General features: G+C 34.6%; 1 protein-coding gene across 5 annotated transcripts in view; it reads left to right on the top strand.

Moving 5' to 3' along the window:
* The window catches only part of dnc (phosphodiesterase dunce), a 622,938-nt gene extending 605,372 nt beyond the window's left edge, over positions 1-17,566 (top strand). For all 5 annotated transcript variants that reach the window (XM_089651457.1, XM_089651448.1, XM_089651438.1 and 2 more), the window contains 6 exons: positions 9,872-9,965; positions 12,013-12,125; positions 13,400-13,600; positions 13,719-14,444; positions 14,570-14,776; positions 14,870-17,566. In XM_089651457.1, coding sequence (XP_089507583.1) covers positions 9,872-9,965; positions 12,013-12,125; positions 13,400-13,600; positions 13,719-14,444; positions 14,570-14,776; positions 14,870-14,917 — 1,389 coding nt within the window. In that variant the 3' untranslated portion in view covers positions 14,918-17,566. The remainder of the gene's footprint in view (positions 1-9,871; positions 9,966-12,012; positions 12,126-13,399; positions 13,601-13,718; positions 14,445-14,569; positions 14,777-14,869) is intronic.
* The last annotated feature ends 3,017 nt before the right edge of the window (positions 17,567-20,583 follow it).

Consider the following 20,583-nt stretch of genomic DNA (forward strand, 5'->3'; position numbering starts at 1 on the left):
CAAATGTAATCAAGCGACATGAATTTGGGGACGTACGTAGATGTTTTTGGGGTTCTAAATTCTAAAATATGTTTTAGTGGTAAACAACTAGAAGGAAACACAAATTAAATATTTCAATATAAAAACAACTCCCACCAATATCTGTTTATATCATTAATCATTAGTACCTAATACTGTACCTGGCAAATACCCAAGTGCGTCGAGATTTAACAAAACAGCTCAGTTATCAACTTTGTTTTTCTATTGTCTACAATATACCCCACGCAGATCGGAATGTACTCTGCTTAATTGGGTGATTTATTTACAAAAATTTGTATTTTCAAGCCATTTCTTCATTAGGATTATAGATAGGTAGATTTATGTGGAGCAGTGTCCCATTTACTCTGGTATTCAAGCCACTATGAGGTGTGGTATCCAATTACAATATGGCCTCCGTGCTATTTTATCCATTGCATTACTTGATTATTTTATAACGAGTGGGATGAAAATTTAGATATTATAATGATCAGAAATTAATATTGAGGATACAAGGCGTGGTAATCGCGCAGTTCAGTTTGTCGGTAACCTCGTCCTAAATATTTTTTTTGCGTGCCTACCTCCTCTAGCCCGATTAGCTCAAATTTGTGCCAATTAATTTTCATAAATATCTTTTATCAAAAAGTTACATTGAAATTAAAACTACCGATTTTTTTAGTTGCGTTTTCGAAGGTTGCAAAACAAGTTTTGAATTAGTATTTCAATTATTCATAGGTCTCATAAGCATGCCTTTAAAAAAACACGCACCGGAAACACAGTGTGTCAAATCATACCTACAAACAAACGGAAGTTGGTTAAAAATTCTTTTTAGTAAGTATCTATGGGATTACGAGTAAATTCAAATTGCCTCTTATTGAATAAGGAATTTTAGTGATTCAATTAAAATAAAACTTTTAACAAACAACCTTTGATAATTTGACTTAAGACCCCGCATTTTGAATTTCTACCGATGTATTACATATTTCCCTTGACTAATTTAAGTTTTTAAGCTCTTAAAAATATATACGCTATTTTCTAAGTTAAATCTTTATGCGTTTGCCGAGTCGAATAAGTAATTATATGAAATTCCCTAGATAGAAAAAAATGTGTACTCCAAAAATTAAAATAAATGGTTTTCTTATTTAAGATTTTATTAGTATGAAAAATATCATTGTGTTTCTTTAAATAGGTAAAGCTGTTTAAAATATTTTCGCTTAGGCGCATTAATTATTATTTGTTTATACTAGCGCGCTCCCTCTAACATCCAAATATGCAAATCTTCTTTTCAAACTATCTTCTGTTTGAACGCTTACTATGAAGCCTTAAGCTACGTTTGTTTCTGCAGGTATTACATATTTTGTTAGGTGATTTAGTACCACCACACAACGGATATCAACATATGACCTTTCGGCACTGTGGCAACGAGTTTGTTTGTTTGGTCTCACGCCCCTACCGGTTTTACAAAAAGTTATTATAGCATTAGCGAATTAGAGGGAGAAATAATGATTGAATCACTTTCTCTGACGTCATGCGCCTCCCTTGCCTGTATACTGGTGCTATGGTGTGGGCACAATGACGTATACACCTCACCCCCCCCCCACACTATCACTTACCCCATACTTCTGTTTCCTAACACCCCATCCAGGCAAAAATATCAAATTTGGCTATGTCTGTATTGATTTAAATTTGAACATAAAAATGAGAGCTCTAATTCCAATTTTCTCCTTGGAGAATTGCTCCAAAGTTAAGTCGATATTAATTTAAGATATTTTTAATTTTCTGTTTTCATGTTTACGTTGTTAAAATATTTCTCGAGGGAAAAATCCGTTCTAAAAATGGATTCAATCCACGACCATGAAAGTTTAGCATTTAACCTTTGGGAGAAAATATCAGCGAGTCGGGGTACTTAGTATTTTATTTCACAGAGCACGTCAGTGTTGTACCTTAATCCAATCGTCCACACTTTGAAAACTCTGTAGAGGCTCCTTGAGCGACGTTTTCTTGGGAGATAACGATCGTATCTGACATAAGTTATGTATAGAATTCGTACAAGACCTCCGGCAATCTAAAAATTCGAAAACTTTCCATTACGTATGAAAAAAAATTCAGTAGGTTTCTTCAATAATACGTATTCGTGTTCACATGTAATTATCGCAAGCGTTGAAGTAGTTTATTTGTAACTTCCAAGGCGGAATTCTATTTTTTCATCCACTTATGGACAGGCCGGGTTAAAAGCCGCTTAGGTGCATGTCAGTCTCGATGTGGCCTAGACCCAAAATATGTCTAAAGTAGCTAGTCTTTAAATAGCATTTCTTCAACACATTGTTATATCCGTTTATTCAGTGACACACCCGTTTCAATTAGTAATTCGTCTATTTTTAAGTTTGTGGCTTAGGTTAAAGAAAAACTAATTTTAACTGGATACTTCAAATACCTACCAATCAGTGGGCGCTAAAGGTCGAATATATTGTTACTAATTGGTGCGGCTTATTACGTTGACAAAAAAAAATATATGTATTCATAATCAATTCATGGCGTTCTGACTTATTTTTTAAAGTTTGATGATTATCTTATCTGTTTGCGTTGACTTATAATTATGACGGATCTAAAGTTGTTAACGCTTGAGCTCACCTTCTGCAATATAATAAATAATATAAGTTGCTTTCAGGTAGGTATACATAGAACAATTCCCGAAAATCTTTTAACTCGTATAACAGGGAGGAGAGATTCAATGGGGAAATCCTATTGATTCTTGATGGAGACTCTCTTCATTATCGCGATCTTCAACCACTACCTAAAATTTATTAGAAAATAGTGGCCACGCAATGCTTCGCTGTTGCTAATGTCTTTTTCGGTCGTGTCTAACTTCTTCCACCATTCACCGTTGTGTACATTACTATTACTATTAAAAAACTACATTACATAGACTTTAATTCAACCCCGTATCTCATTCCGGTGCGGAGATTGCGTTAACTATTCCTCGGGCGTTCCCGACTTCTCATACCACTCTCTAAACACTCCCGGCACTAATAAGAACAAACTATGAAATTTTCAGCGATATTGGTCCACTACTTTTCGAGTTTTGCGAGCGCAAACATACGCAAGCTGAATTTTCGGTGACATATCATCAAAATAAATCAGGATAAATCATCAAAATGCATCACATATTTAAAAAGTTATATAAAGTCATGGAAAGTGATGAAATAAAAAAAATTTAACTGGGTTAAGTAGGTTAGGTTGGGTTAGATTAGGTTAGGTTTTAATTTTATATTTTTTCATCGTTTTGAATGATAATGACTTTATATTACTTTTTAAATGTGTGTTGAATAGTCACTGTGTTGAGTTATCATGGAACCGAATTTTTTGTGTATTAATATATTTTTAAATTTGAAATCTAAAAATTTAATTAAAAAAATATTATTTTTAATATCTATCAAAAAAGTGACATTGGTTAAATAAAAATTCGATTCGTTGTACTGTTTTACAAACCGTTCAAAATAGATCTGTAAGATTAAAATCGAATTAAATTAAATAAAATAAAAATCCCTAAATTTATTAACCAACCTCTTTTAATCTAGAAATTACAATGCTTCAAATTAACCCACCTAATAAACAATATGAACGAAAATGATAACTGTTCGAGGGATAAAACATATATTTTATGTACTTTCAAAATACGAAAGTTTCAGATTCATACAATTTTGATCACAATCAATAACAGTTAGTACCTATTTGTTTCCATACAAAAAATATGTACAGCTTGTTGCTTTAGCAATAAATTATTGCCAGTGTAACGCTAAAATAAGTAACTATCTGTTATTTTAATTCATTCGAGCACATCGACCATTGAGCTGGTGGCCGAGTGACAAGGTCTACTTTATATCAATAGTATATCTACACTATTGTAAAAAGTACCTATAGCTAATTCACTTACAGCATTTTAAGCACAGGAAAGGAGTAATAATAACATAAAAAACTTGTTTACATCATTAAATTTAGTAATAATTACATAGTCATTATCAATAACAACATCATAATCTATAAATACTATTATGTTTGTATGTAATTAATTTATTTTTAAATATGATTGGTATTCTATTTTTTACAATCTTTATGTATGAGATAATGTTATTTTAGGATTGCGTTTTTGCTTGAAGCAATGAATGCTCTCCGACATCGGCTAGTTTTTCACTTCTTCGGAATATCACAACAATTCTGTTTCATTCTGTTACATCGGTAGTTTATGAGAAAGAGTGAGATGTTACAATCAAGTTATCACTGGTAAGTCTATAACAGATGCACCTACAACCCATATTCGTGTGAAACTGGATAGCAATAAATTATAAACAACTCGTTTTAAGTACTAAACAACCAAATACCTAAGTTATTTTTTTATAAAGAATTTCACGTAGGCCAAAGTTGAAATGGTTTAAAAACATAACATAGATAGTTTTTTTTATCAGGTTTGCATTATTTAACATTTTGGAAAATATGTAGATATCAATAGTAAAGGCACATTCAAATGCTAATCAATACCAGAATCTAAGGAATCTTAACTCATGCAAATGAAGAGATTATTTACACGCTAAAATATGTCATGCAAATATGACGATGTTATTATGAATACATTATAGAGTCATGAGATATTTTCACTGGTAATCCAAACCCAAAATTTTCCGTCACTTAAAAAACTTATATTATTAACATAATTAGTTTTATTTTGAAAAGACTGTGTTTTTGAATAACACAACCGAAGTAGTGAGTATCGACTTTAATACCAATATTATAAAATGTTAGTTTCATTCGTGACTCGGCTAAAAATAACAATTGATATTTAAGTCTCGAAGATCTTCCGTCGAGGAATTTTGAGCGTGGGGGCATCTTGTCCCTAAAAGGAATCAGGTTTTTACAATAACAAGCCCTAGTCACCTCTAAGTATTCTCTCGTATACTTACATAGAACATACTCTATCACATGCCTATCTATATAATACTTTATTGGAATATAGATCCATAGCAAAAAATCTATTTAATTTGATTTCTGAAGCAAAAAACTCTTGAGCTGTGAGCTTTAATTGCCTAAATTGCTGTGTCTGAAACTTCGTAGCTAACGCTACTACTTTCATCTCTCCAAGTCATTTTCCTTGTGAGATATGAAGCTTTGAAAAACGCTTCGACTGAAACAAAAAAAAAACTCACTCGAGTTAGTTTTATGCAACAAGGATTTTGTCATATCATTTTTTTGCGTGTAGTAAGTAGCCTTTATTATTTACTCAAAAGAGAGTTTTTATTTTTACACCTTACCACTACATGATACCTAGGTAGTTAGGTAGCTAGAATCGCACGCGCAGTTTTCAGTTGATTTACCAAAAACGGATGATCTTGTGGGTAGTCAATACCAACACCCCCTCAAGCCCAAACAAAATGATATGTTTTGATTTTAAATCAAACTCAAAATGTTTTGTTCAAAGTCAGGATAAAGTACCTGTAATATAATATACCCTTTCTTATTGCGACCTATTTTATCTGAAGTAGCCAACAACCTCATAAATAATAATAATATCTCTACTTATAAGAAACGTTGCTTTTGGTAAATATACTGATAAATAAGGTATTATATCTTAAGCTCAGATAACTAATTAAGCTAATTGGAGGACTTTCAATTTGACTGACGGTATTAGTGATTTTATCTTTTCGGAAAATACAAATAAATGTTTTTCTTGGTTGGTTTTCACAATTGGTTTCATATAGATTCAGTATTAGCATCATAGACTTGCAAGGAAACTAAGACCTCAATTCATTGATTTATCAGGATCGGATACTTTTCCAGTTTGTTTATTCAATCATTATTATTGACAAGTAGTAAGTATGTGTCATGTTCCTGTTACAAGGGTATTGTATCATCAAAACACTCGTTTATCTAACATTCTAATAAGAAATATAAATATTGATCTGCGTCAGGTGGTTATGAATAATAGAAAAAATAACGTATAGGGTAATTGTTAGGCTCGTGCATATAAAAAAAAATGTTTTAAAGCCTTTGCGGTCACAGTTGCTCATCAGTTGCAAGAAAAATTACAACTTGTGGTTGAAGAATGGTGTCTCAAAACATACTATATTGGACACCTCTACTAATTTGTTGCACTATTACTACCGTAGTAATTTGGTTTGTCATTTGTTTAAGACACGTTGTAAAAAAAATATTTTATCAGTAATCGAGTTACAACCAATTATTTTATCTTCAGCCATGTAGGCGGTCTCATTGTCATATAATATTATCATAGTTGATATTTTAAGCAGTCTATAAATACGTGATTATCTTTGTTAAGAGTTATAATTAAATTAAAAATGTTGCTTAATCCCATCAGGTTGTGTTATGAGACATATTTAATCAATAGGGGCGTATTTGAAGGAAAACACTTGTAATTGCTTTAGATAGCACATAGTTATTCAAATTATCTTTTCAATCACATTCGCCAATATAATGATAAGATTGATCCCTTACACAAGGCGCATATGGTGTTTGCGACGAAGTAGGTAATATAAAATCATTTTAATAAATGATGGTAGTTAATACCTTCAGATTTGCTTGTTCGTATATTATATTCTAGATATCAGTATAATTTATATCAAAAATATTATACACTTAATGTTTGTTAGTGGGTACATAATTCTAATAATAATACCTATGATATGGAGTTTTTGTCGTAGGTACTAATAGAAATCCTCCCACGTCCTACATAGTATGATTGCTTACCAAACTACAAAGAGAACTAAAGAGAACAAACCAGAAAAAGTATTCCGCTCCACACTCATTGTTAATAGTCTCATAAATCTCTTTTATTTATGGGTCATATTTTATATAATATTAGACATATTTGTAACAGCACATCTTGCAAATGTCCGTTATGTGTGTGCACGGGGCATATCTGATTAACTAATGATGTTGAAAACTCCAGAAATCTTAATATTTAAAAATTCAACCTCCGCGTGTTTCCGCTCGCAAAACCAGAAAAGTAGTCAACCGATATCGCTGAAATTTTGTTCATATTAGTGCCAGGAGTGTTTAAAGAGTAGTTTAAATGGTAGAAGACGTTGGGGACGCCCAAGTAATAAAGCAATATTTCTCCACTGGAATGAGGAGTCGAATTAAAATCGATGTAATATAGTTTTTTAACAGTAGCATTGTGGTATAGAGTAGTGAATGGTGCAAGAAGTCGGAAATGTCCTATAAAGACATTAGCAATAGCATAGCATACCGGGGTCCACTATCAAATTATACTTTAATTTTAACTACGTGTACAGGTCTTAACAGATATTCCAAAAAAATCAGGATCTATCTATTTTAGGGTTCATTACTTTTCTGCCAACAAATTCCGTACTGAAATGAACTCGTTTGGACGGACAATGCACTTTTAATGAACTGCGAATTATTTACTTTCATTGGCAACTACCTGTTTAATTCCGCAATCGATTTGCATATTTCCTGTACCCATATATCGTATAATGTAATGTACGCCGATAAGTGTTATGTTTACGTTCCGTTACGTTGCCCGGGCTTAGATTCTAGCGAGTAGTGCGACTCAGTTCGTAAAAAAATAGCTAGAACTAGCGTTGATATCTCAAGTGGGTATGCTTATTGTGGCTTACCTATTTATCATTGTATAAATAAATAACAGCGTCGCACCGAAGTGAGAGCTTTAATTGTACCTGATAAAGGCACAAGTGTTTATCTACTGTATCACAGACACTTTCAACTCACAGTCTACCCGGGCCTCGAAGCCAGCGGTTCCATTGGAATATTACTAACGCGCAAAAAGTGTATTTTCAAATACTGTGACCAAAACATTTAAGTTTCTCAAAATAACTATAAACTTTCTGTGTTTCATTTTACGCTCGGATTAATTCAAATAAACGTGATTCCTGTCTTGTGCTCAACGAATGTGTATTTAATCCGGAGAAACATTTATTGTCCATTATTGCAATTGAAAAGTTAGGCATGTCTCAGTATGGTTCACGTAGCAGCGTGTTCCATAGACCAGACTTAAATTTCAATACCCATCTCACCATAAAGTTCGTCTCCCAAACAGAGTGTACAAAATAGACGCGTAAGAAGATCTCCATCACCAGCCACATCTACAGTTCACCTGAAGACCCTGAAAGATTACAATGAAAGCTTCGGTGGCCAACGACGATATTGTGGTGTCTGCAGCTAACGAAGGTTCTCTAATGGCGGAAATGGATACAGAGGCTTGGATGGCCGCCTACCAGGAACAGGAAGCAGCGCTGGTGGACCTCACTTGCTTCGTTGCCGCCCTACAGGTCATTATCTCTTTCAACTGAACAGACAAACATTACACGTTTATACGTATTTCTTTTTAGTTTCTTCGAATATTGTACGCACAAACGTGTGGAAGATACCTCTTCGTTTTATTAGAAAAACATTAAACGGCTCCTAATGAAATATTAATGGGCATTTTGCCGTCGGCTTCAGAGCTTCATATCTACTTCACGGTGGAAACAACCATTTACTTTGCAATATCGCCATTAATCTAACCAATGTTTATTAACATCTTCGCATTGTTCGTGTAAAACGATTATTATAATATTTATATTGCACTCGTCAATTTCCTACTTCGCTCTGTTCTGGACTCGCAAAGAACAAATAATATTTTATTTTCGATTTAACTTTTTATGTGACGAGGTGGTAATGGTGTTTTGATTATGATTGAAGGTGTAAATAGATTCAACAAAAATATACCGAACTGATTCCATTTCGGTTTTACGCAGAATTTTCTGCCGTCAATCAAAAGCCTTTCATAACGTGCTCATGATGTACCTTCAGTAAAATGCAAAAATCTCTTGTTCATTGCCGTTCAAACCTAATACCGCGAATACTTATTAAGCGGGTTTTTATGGAGTTTTACAAACAAACAAACAATTTGCATAAGGCAAATTACCCTACCCAGTGTTTTATAAGGCCAGAATTAGTTATGTATTTCCGAATCATCGAGGTGAGCTATTGACGGAGGTTCGTTCACCCACTGACTACTTTCATTATGTTTATTAGGTATTTATACTACTTCATGTCAGTGAACCATCGTGTACATGCATTTACTTGTTTACTTCCAACTTGCATACACCTCAAATCTTCAAACCAAACTGTATTTACCTGTTTATGTTTTTTCTTGAAGTGTCCCATACAATTTTCTTCTATGTTCTAACACAACCATAGTAGAGAACAAGTTAACTTTAATTTCAGGCGTCACCGGAAGCATGCAAACAACTCTCCGCAATAGCGCATGTTTACTTTAAACGTGTTCTGTCGATAATTACAAACTATAAGATTTTTTTGCAATAACTTATATCAGTATAAATTCATTTTAATATGTGTAAGCACCCGGTTATAAGAATTGCAATTTTGATCTATTCATAAACACACATTAATACGTCCTTTAATATAGAGCACAATAGCTGTTATCGCTATTTCTTGTACCTACTTTTCAAGTTTTCTTAAATTTTAAATTCCTTCATGTTGCTTTATCAGATGAATACCGGATTATCTCATACCATAACCGCTTGTTTGTAGTCCAATAATTGCCTGTATACTGTACAAGTGGGTATTTTATATTTACATATTATTATAATAAAACCTAACCTGCGTCACAGTTCATAAAACAGTCTGATAATCGTATCACGAGATTAAAATCTATCTATATGACATGTGCTAAATGTATTAATAATTTATGGTGTTGTGTCGGTCGCAATAATCCTCTTATTATTTTTAAAATGTTAATCTTTTAAGGACGCTTACTGTGTTTTGTAGGTTGTTAACAATATATTTTTATCTTCCGCAGTTCAAACGCATGCTAAACAAGGAGCTTAGCCATTTCTCAGAGTCCAGCAAATCTGGAAACCAAATCTCGGAGTACATCTGTTCTACCTTCTTAGGTGAGTTTCAACAAATTACCTTTCGTCGGTTCATTGTTACATCTTCTTTCTGGTTATGATTAGGATCTACCAGTTTAATTAGACCTACTGCTGTTGTTTCCGTTAATCCCGACTGCCTCAGTGACAAAAATGACTATATCTGTAATTGCAATAGTTCATAATTATTATTGTATTGATAGCCTCAACAAAAGATTATCGTGTCTGATAAGAATTGAGATACAATCCGAGATTATCCTAAATAATGAAGTTATCGAAATATCTAACTTCGTTCTGGATCAATATTAGACACTTCAAAATAATTATTTATCTCGTTAATTGTGCTCTTTAACCTGTGGAACGCCGATGGGTCCCTGGAGAACATTCAAGCATTCTAATGTGATTCTTATGAAAATAATTTTCGATATGATTTTGACCATAATGCTTAGAAAAGTATATGAAAACAATCAGCATCGTTTGGACTAATTATTTTTTTTTGTTTTATGCTCCGGCCTTCAACAGGTTAAAGCCTACGAAATAATGGTATTATTTTATTAATTTAAGATCCATAATATTTTATTTTGTTCAGAGCTTTGGATTTTGATTACAAATTATAATTTCTTATTTATTTCCCCGAGGAAATTCATAAATAAATACTTTCGCTAACTAATTATCTTCACTAATAAAACAACCTTAGCTTCGGAGAGTTAAAATATCAATTAATAAAACACACAGATTAACAATTCGTGTTTATTTATGATAAACGTGTTTTTATCAATTATGCGGGACTTAATAAAATGTTATAAAAATATCATGATTATGCTGTACATTAAATAAATCGTATTTTGCGTTTATCACTAGAACTATCCAGTTTTTTCTGGTTTGTACGTAAAAATACTTACATATTTTATGTGACCGTAAAAAAGGTATGTCTACTATTGGGTCCACCTTACCTAAGAAATGAGCATACTTTTATCACTTTCGATTTCGTTTACATAAAGTTTATCAAATTATATTATTATTGATTTCAATGAAAGAACCAAATATTTTAATTTCGAAATCATGCACTAAATTATTATTATGAGTACAGTTATATTATGTATTAAGATTGGACCAAAGATTTTTCAAATGAAATTTAAAAATCATAAAAAACAACTTTTTCATTAATTAAATTTAATTATTTATTATTATTTGTACCAACCATCCAAAGATATTCATTTTCAAGTAAAGTTCAACCAATTTGACTATTTTATCCAGTGGCGGCCCGTGACTTTTGCGTACAATAGAGTACTAATATTACAAAAATGGCATTATTGATGTTGTAGCCGAAAACGATTTTTTTTTCGAAAATTCAATTTTTTGTATGATATCTTAATTAAATTTCAGTTTGGCCGCACGGATTTTCTGAAAATCTTCGTACAAAAAATCGAATTTCAAAAAAAAAAAATTTCAACTACAACATCAATAAATGTCATTTTTTTAATACATATTAGCGCTCTTGTACACCCAAAACTCGCGAGCCGCCACTGAATTTGTATTTACCTATATACATGAACCTAAAAAGCCTTTTTATGTCCATGACTATCACATTACTTTGTTTCTTTTTTCATTGCTTATGTCGTTCGTTGAGTAACGGTTCTACTCATGGTGTAGTTAGTAACTTCTCTATCTAAAAATTTTGTCATTTCGCGTTCTAGGAATTTATTACGTGCTCATTAATTTTAAATAAAATATGGATCGCTTTAGTAATGAGAAAGATTAAGGCATTATTTCTAATATGTATCATATCGAATTAGTGTACTACTTACAATTAAAAATGATAATTTGTTAAACAGAAGGTTTACTCATTGCTGGATTTATAATGGTTGATGTATGTAATACCTTTTTGACTCATCGTACGTCACTATTGCTAAAATCGACACTGTTCTCTCTGTAGGTATTTACATAACGCTAATTAGAACAAGCGGATGCTCACAGCCATATTATTATAAATTACCTACGCTTTTTTCCTTGTCATCTATCTCCAGTTTTTATGATAAACGGTATGTTAAACAGTGTCCTATTTTTACAGATAAACAACAAGAACTTGACATCCCATCACTGCACGTCGAAGATGCAGGCGAAAGGGTCAAACAGAAAAAAGACAGGCCTCGCCATGCAACGGCCTCCAGTACTATGTCACAGGTTAGTTTCTAATGAAGTCGACAAAAGTAAAAAGTGCAAGAACAGCAAAATTTTCTCGCTTTAGGCGTTATTATTTAAAACTGCTTCTCGTTGCATACTCTTTGTTTACCAATCTTTTTATCACAAAAATGTTTAGGTAAGAACTTGGATTCACAAAGTTGCCAGATGTCAGACGTGGCAACAAATATTTTCTCTCTTTTTATTACGATTTTGACGTTTGCTGTCAAAATGTTTTTCACGTATGTCGATTGGTGCAAATAATACAATTTGTTTTTATCAGTCTTATATGTTTAATTCAAGTCGTATTGTTTTATTAAAATTAGATGACTAAAAATAATAACCGATGTGAAACATAACTGAGCATTATGTCAATTTGCGATATATCTGTTGTCATCCTCAGTCGGCTATGCCGATTCGAGATAAAACTATTTCCTAAGGTAAAATCGCTATTTACTTGTTATAAAATCGACTCAAGCTGAAAACTTGTTCTTTAGCACGAGCCGCTTGTAATTCATCCGGATAAAACTGGTTTCAGTTCCTCTACTTCAACCAGTTTATCTTCTGTTTATTTCTTCACTGATTGCCAAAAGCTATCTGTTGTGCCACAGAATTTTAGGAAGGTACATTTGCACATTACCAGAAGCTCAATGTTTTTATTCATTGCCGTTGAAATCATTTTTCACGTAATAATCATACATTTCATTTATACTTTATATCTGTTTATTTTAATTGAACCATTAACGGGCTTTCATACTTACTATTATTAATCTTCGTTCTTAGAAATTATTGAATGAATTCAGAGGATAATAAAGTCAAAGAAACATAAAATGCAAACATGTTTATTTGATTATATTATTTCTATTTTGAAGCGGAAATATAGTAAACTAGCCGGCGCCTCGAAAGATAAATCAATTTCGATAAACAATCTGAATTTGAGCTTGACCATCTGAAAACATGTGTTTTGCATATTTTTGCACATTGCGGTATTACAATATTTAATATAAACATTTGCTTTCAACCAGTTCCTACTTAAATAATTATCACTATTGTGTGAAAAAAAATTGCTATATTCGTTTGCATAAAAAGTATGAAGTTATTCTGGCTCTTCATTCGTGATGATAAATGTGCGGGAATTGAAAGCAGAAGTCTAGGTAATTTTATCATCTTATTCAAATAAACGGCTCAGTTTGTCAAATAGACTGTTATCTACATAGTTCTTGCGTAGGAACAAGTCTTGTAGTGTGACGTACTAATTGAGTATTGTTTACTTGCAGATATCCGGTGTGAAGCGAGCCCTGACGCACACCAACAGCTTCACTGGGGAGAAGCTCCCGCGTCACGGAGTGGAGAGCTCCAACGAGGAGGAACTGACGCACGTACTGGACAGTGTGGACCGATGGGGTATTGACATCTTCCGCGTTGGCGACCTCACCAGCAACCGCCCCCTCACCTGCATCGCTTACACTGCCTTCACGGTACATATTTACTTATCTTATACAACACCTTGAAAAAAAATCTTCTGCTATCACTTTTTCTTTATCTTTTGGCCTCCGCCATTCCAAGTACTTATGCTTAAATCTTTTCTATTTTCAGACCCGGGAATTGCTGAAAAGTTTGATGATCCCCTCCAAGACATTCATCACCTTTATGATGACTCTGGAGGACCACTATATAAAGGATAATCCTTTCCACAACTCCCTGCATGCAGCCGACGTCACGCAGAGCACACACGTCCTACTGAACACGCCGGCTCTGGAGTCCGTGTTCACTCCTCTGGAAGTGTGTGCCGCTCTGTTTGCTGCCACCATTCACGATGTAGACCACCCCGGTCTCACCAATCAGTTCCTGATCAACTCCAGCTCCGAACTGGCCCTTATGTATAATGACGAATCGGTGCTAGAGAACCACCACCTGGCCGTCGCTTTCAAGCTCCTTCAGAACGAAGGTTGCGACATCTTCATCAACTTCAACAAAAAGCAACGCCAAACGCTACGCAAAATGGTGATAGACATGGTGTTATCGACAGACATGTCTAAGCACATGAGCCTGCTGGCGGACCTTAAAACAATGGTTGAAACTAAGAAAGTGGCCGGGTCCGGAGTTCTGCTCCTGGACAACTATACAGACAGGATACAGGTGCTAGAAAACTTGGTGCACTGCGCTGACCTGAGCAACCCCACCAAGCCTCTGCCGCTATACAAGAGGTGGGTGGCGCTTCTCATGGAGGAGTTCTTCCAACAAGGTGACCGCGAGCTGGAGCAGAAGATGGACATCAGTCCCATGTGCGACAGGCAGAATGCCACCATTGAGAAATCACAGGTTGGTTCATATTCATATCCCATCTTGCAACATTCATTTTGTCACTTGCTCATACTTTCTCTGGCTTTAGTCCAGGAATAGAAAGGTAGTGTATTATTAACGACATTCGTTTGTATTGTTTCCAGGTTGGTTTCATAGACTACATTGTGCATCCCCTGTGGGAGACATGGGCAGACCTCGTTCACCCAGACGCCCAGGACATCCTGGACACCCTGGAAGAGAACAGGGACTGGTATCAGAGCATGATCCCGCCGTCACCGCCGCCCGCACCCATTGATGAGCCTCCACTATCCGACAGGCCGGATAGTCGGCTGGACAAAATAAGATTTCAGGTAGATACAGTTGATATTGTGAGAAGGCGAAGGCGTAGGCGTGAATGTGATGAATGGAATGGTTCTGTAACTAATATCCGTGTTTGCTTGCAGGTGACTCTTGAAGAAGGAGAGGGCTCGGAAGGAGAGGGTGGGATGTGACGGAGGTTGCTGGGCCTCTGTAAGAAACTGACGGAAAAAGTCCAGGGCTGGTGGCGCCTCAGGCAATGAACAGCATTCTATGAAAGAAGCCATGCCATGCTATGTTATGTATGGGGCAACTTTGTACTTGATTGTTTCATTATTATTACGCTGCTCTCTCTTGCCATGTAGGTAGGTAACTGTTTTCTAGTGTGTTGGGGCAGTGCCCCGTGTGGCCGACAGAAAAAGCTAAAACCCACTTTCTTATGGACGCGTTGATGATGATAGCTTTTCTATGTAGTCGTAATTTAATAAATGTGTGATATGTTTTATTTCTCTCAAATGTTGTATAAAATATTGGATGTCACATTTGATTGGAGATTATGCTTGGAAAGTTGGCCGGTGCCATTGAGAGTGTTTTGCTGATATAAATTTATCAAGCGGTTTGGAATAGCTAAGAATGTTAACAAAAATTTAAATTAATATTTATTTGACAAGACATAGTGTAAGTGTTTAAAAATTTAACTCAGTGTTTGTTGTTAATCCTATTCTAATTTGTATTCTCCATGTTCCTTTTTCTTCTTGAATATATCACCATACAAATATGTATTTCAGTTGAACTGAAACAAAGGCAGGTCCTGTTATTTTAGTCCGCTATTTATTTTTCATAAATTACAATTATTATCTTTGACATTGAAATAGAAGGATGTAATCTCATAAGCTGTAAAGTCTTGTATCAGTCGTCCATGTGGGCCCTGAGCGATCACTTATTGTAAGACAACACTGAAGTAGTGCACAAGATTCACATTATCGGTTGGTTGCCTTATGTTCCTGCGAACACACATTCGCAAGAACAAGAACACAATCTCATTAGAAACTGTATGTTCTTCAGTGTTGTCCATTTGGTTACCACCAAGATCAAAGTGTTCCTGTAATAAATAAGTAACCCTTATGATTTCACAGATTATCATAGATACTCTATCTTAATGTATATTTCATGAACCACTCACTTTACTTCTGGATAGAGTTGTAAGGCCCCATATCCATTACCAGACACCATGCTGCACAATACGTACATTCATTAACTGTCATACAGTAGAGCCTTCTTTACTTCTGGGTAACTGTGAGGCCCGTAGCTATTGCCAGACACCAAACACCTTGTTGCACACCATATTCATAAACTGTGGTGGCACATTCTTTACTTGAGGATAGAGTTGTGGACCCCGTAGACATCACCAGACAACATGCTGCACCATGTTACACCAATGTACCACAAGACAATTAAATTATTCTTTACTTCTCGATAGTTGTGAGGCCCAGTAGCTGTTACCAAACTTTGCTGCACAACACATTCATTTACCTTCAGACAATTACATAAATCATAGTTCTTCACATCTGGATTTAGTTTTGAGGCCCTTAGGCATTACCAAACATTGCTGCACAATATATTCATTTACCTTCAGACCGACCATTACATGCATCACGGTTCTTCACGTCTGGATGTAGTTGTGAGGCCCTTAGGCATTACCAGACAATTACATTATTGGTTACATCTGCATATTTTAAGTAATCATTTCCTTACTTACAACAAAGATTGAATGACTGAATGTACATTACATAGAAATAACATTTGATCATCGCCAAATCTCAACTTTTCTGTATGTATTAATGCGAGTAAAGAGTTAAGGAGAGTTAATTCGATCTGCAGTGCTGGACATTGCGCATTGGATTTTCTTGAAAATGAAAATAGTATTTAATTAGTTGTAATGATCAATGTGTCTAGAGTTAACATGATATGGATTAAAGCAGGGTGTTTCACCAGATAATGAAGTTAGTCTTACGAAATGAGATATTAACACTGTTTTATCTGTTTTAACAATTCTCAATTTTGACCTGAAGCACTTTTCGAATTTCATGCAATTAACATGAAAGAAAACTGAAGTTATGCACTTTTCAATTTGCCAAATTTGAAAACCTGGCGGATATGTATTATAAATATTTGCATATTTTGTTTGAAATCGTAAACACATTTTAAGTAAATCTCATTTGTAATAGAATGATTAATGTATTTAGTCCTTCCAACAGATAAAGTGGTAAGAAAACCAAAAACCTAGATAAACCTTACTAATCACGATATAACCAAAAAGATAGCTGTATCTACAATACATACATAGCATCCTTAACAAAATAAACATATATCTTGCGTGTGATGACATTCTGCTGATGTTTTCTGTTTTAGGTAGTCCAATACAAAGAATTTAATTGTTTAAAATGTGTATATCAATAGTGTATAGAGAAACTTCCAGTGTCCACAGAACTTACCATTTGTTGCTAGTTTGGGTGTTGAGTACCAACCCGGTAGTGGACTTGAGCAGAGCCGAGCCGAGCCACCCCGGAGCTTTGTAGCAAGCAAGCAAGCCCGTAGTTTCTGTTATCTGTTATTGTTACTATTACTACATATTACTATTACTGTTCACCCACAGTGTTTGCGTAAACTACTCTATTCGTTCATTACATTGATGTTTGTTATTCTTTACTATTGTTTCAATCAATCAATCAAATTGCTTTCCATGTGAAGCAAAAGCTTTTCATAGTTTGTTTTTCAATTAATATACAAAGGTTATTTCGATATGTGAATGAAATCATCAAAAAATACAATAATCTAAATTATTCTGTGTCTATTTATTTATAACCTTCTCCAAAATTTCACTTTTTTATGTTTCTAACTCATACAGATGAAGATTCAAAAAACTACAAGTACATAACCACCAAGCTGCCAAATACATTCGGTATTCCATCAATGGTATTATCTCTTAAACTTTTTGGAGATACGGCCACAACATGTCTACCTAATTTTGACAACCACTTTTATTGTAAACCGGAGGGTTCTTAAAATACTGAGTGATAAAACATTTGCCATTTCAAACACACCCCTTGAACTCGCAATGAGAATATGTGTATATTCACAATGAGTTTAGAGTTTTACAAGTATACAAAGTCACCTGAATTCTCAGATTGTTTATCCAGAAGTTAGTATTGGTTTTTCTACCTGAATCGTCAATTAATGACGACAAGAGTCTTAGATCGAATGAAATAAAATTAGATATGTTGGCTGTCTTTTGGGATGTTCAGCTGTGAGCCTCAACTAATCATACTTCACTCTCTTGGGGAGTATAGGGAATTTCTTCTGGTTTAATGATATTTATAGATGTAAAGAGATTATGGAGCACTAAGCTCTGATGAACATTATGAATCCGTTGAGTGACATAGATTAGTCTATTTGGACGAGTATACAATAATCTCACATTTACAGAATCCTTTGGAAGTATACTTTAGGTTAGGTTTTTTATTAAGGTAGGTAATCCACAAGAGCTCTATGGTGGTTGACGGAATGCTAGAAGAAGAAAATGTTGTTATTTGGAAAGGAACTCACTTACAATAGAAAATAGTTACCACATAAAACTGCCTCAATAAGGGAAAGGAAGTAAGGAACACCTTTTAACTAACGTGAAATCCACGAGAGTGCTTTGGACACATGGCAGGGCAGGGAGGGTCTAGTCACGGTAGAACTAGTCTAGTCCTGGTGAGAAAGCGAGTATCGGGAAGCAAGAAGCAGGAAGCGAGAAGCAGCCGGAGCGGAAAATGGGAAGCACGAAGTAGTGAGAAGCACTGAGCAGTGCGAAGCTGGAAACGATAAGCAGTTAGCAAGAAGCAGCCAGAGGAAGTAAGCAAAAAATTAGCTATATTTGGAAACTGGAAGCGAGAAGCAAGAAGCAGAGGGAAGCAACAACAGGAACTGGAAGCGAGAAGAAATGGGAAACAAAAATTATCGAAAGAAACGAAAACTAATGCTCAATCAATTCCTTTATTCCTGCCCATCCGACATTCCAATATTGGCTTATTAGGTTGCCATGTATACCGGTCAATTAACTCCCACCTCCTTCCCATCCTCAGAGCATGTGTTCCGAGTCCTAACAAATCAGTGCCCACTAGTGTACCAGTCTCACCAGGACAGGAGTGCTCGTGGCTGGGTTGGTACAATTGTATTTTATCTTGTGTAAAGAAAACACATCGAAAATTCATTTTTCAATATAATTAAACTTAAATATTGTTTATTTAAGTTAAATATAATATTTAACTTAAATATTTTAAAACATAATTAATGCGGTGCTTCAGATTTTACCTTTTTAAACCCTTTAAGGACCGCGCCAAGTATACTCAGGCGGCTATTATGTGCGGAAATTCCCACACCCGAGATAATTCAGACAAACTTTTCCTGCAGGAAACACCACTCCTTAATATACTCTTTTTTATGTATAATATTTTTAGGTTTTTTTTTAGTTCTGTGCTTATCAGGCATTATTAGTTTTTAATAGACTTTCAGCCCAATTTTGGTCCCGTATTGGCTACGGTGACCGGATAAATCATCACAATGATAATTCATCACATCTTTAAAAGGTTATATAAAGTCATGGAAAGTGATGAAACAAAAACTTTACTAACTGGGTTAGGTAGGTTAGGTTAGGTTAGGTTTAAAAAAAAAATTTAATCGTTTTTAATGACTTTGTATCACTTTTTAAAAGTGTGTTGAATTGTCACAGTGTTGACTTATCATGGAACCATTGGCTAGATATGTTCAATAAATAAAATTCATTAATTAAAAATGTGTTTTTTTCATTTTTTAATAATTACTGAAGGGTTTAACAACCTTCGATATTCGCAGTTGAGTTGTCGCTAATGACAACCTTATGTGATTCTCGACAAGCAATTTGTTTCTTGTTTTGGATTTCAAATTAACAAGTTATTGATGAAAATCAACTTTTACAAGAGATAAATGTAAAACTGAATGGTATTAAAATTCGAAAGGCATGGTAACTTTTGGATATTGCTGAAATACAGCGCATCAGAATTGATACAGCATTATTTTAACAAATATGTTACGAGCTAAGGAATCGTTCCGCGAATCCAAGAATTCACACTGATTAAAAATTAATATTATTACTATAAAATCTTCTTTTTTTACTGTTTCGGGCGGCGAACCCACAGAAAACCCTTCGCAACTCCATTTATGGTACTTTATAAGATATTTTAATTATGTACCAGGTGAAGCATTTTTCACAATTTAGCTTATAATCAGTTTGTGGCTTAAAAATGAGTTTAAATAATATAAAATTTTGAGATACGAGGTTTAAATACGATGACAATATGTCATTTTGTATTTTCCAAGTTTTATTTTAAATCCCATCTTATGCAATGGCAATGACCATCAGCCGCAGCACTAAGCGTATTCCATATTGATCAATATCAGGTCCCTGATTTGATGTTTGAAATTTGCCAACGTCTTCTGAAGTGTGTAGCACTGGTTTGCTAATGTTGCTTCCATTACACACTGGACACTCCAGCCACCACCATTTGCAGTCCCACAACCAATGGGCGTTAACCGCCCGCACGCACTGCAATTAAACATAGCGGTTTTGGAATATTGCAGAAAAGTTCATGATGGTACTTTTTTTTATATTAACTCCACACAGGAGGCCAGGGGGGTATAACTCCGAGAAAAAAGTGGGTCAGAAAAAAAGACACGGTAATATCTATGGCTGACTTGTGACGTATATTTTCCACAAACCAGTGCGCACTTCATGCATGTTTATAGGCCGCTGTCATTGGCCGATTTTAGGCTAGCCAAT

The sequence above is a fragment of the Hesperophylax consimilis genome, chromosome 1 (genome assembly GCF_061612785.1).
Source record: "Hesperophylax consimilis isolate HC1 chromosome 1, BYU_Hcon_1.0, whole genome shotgun sequence".
NCBI classification, from domain to species: Eukaryota; Metazoa; Arthropoda; class Insecta; order Trichoptera; family Limnephilidae; genus Hesperophylax; species Hesperophylax consimilis.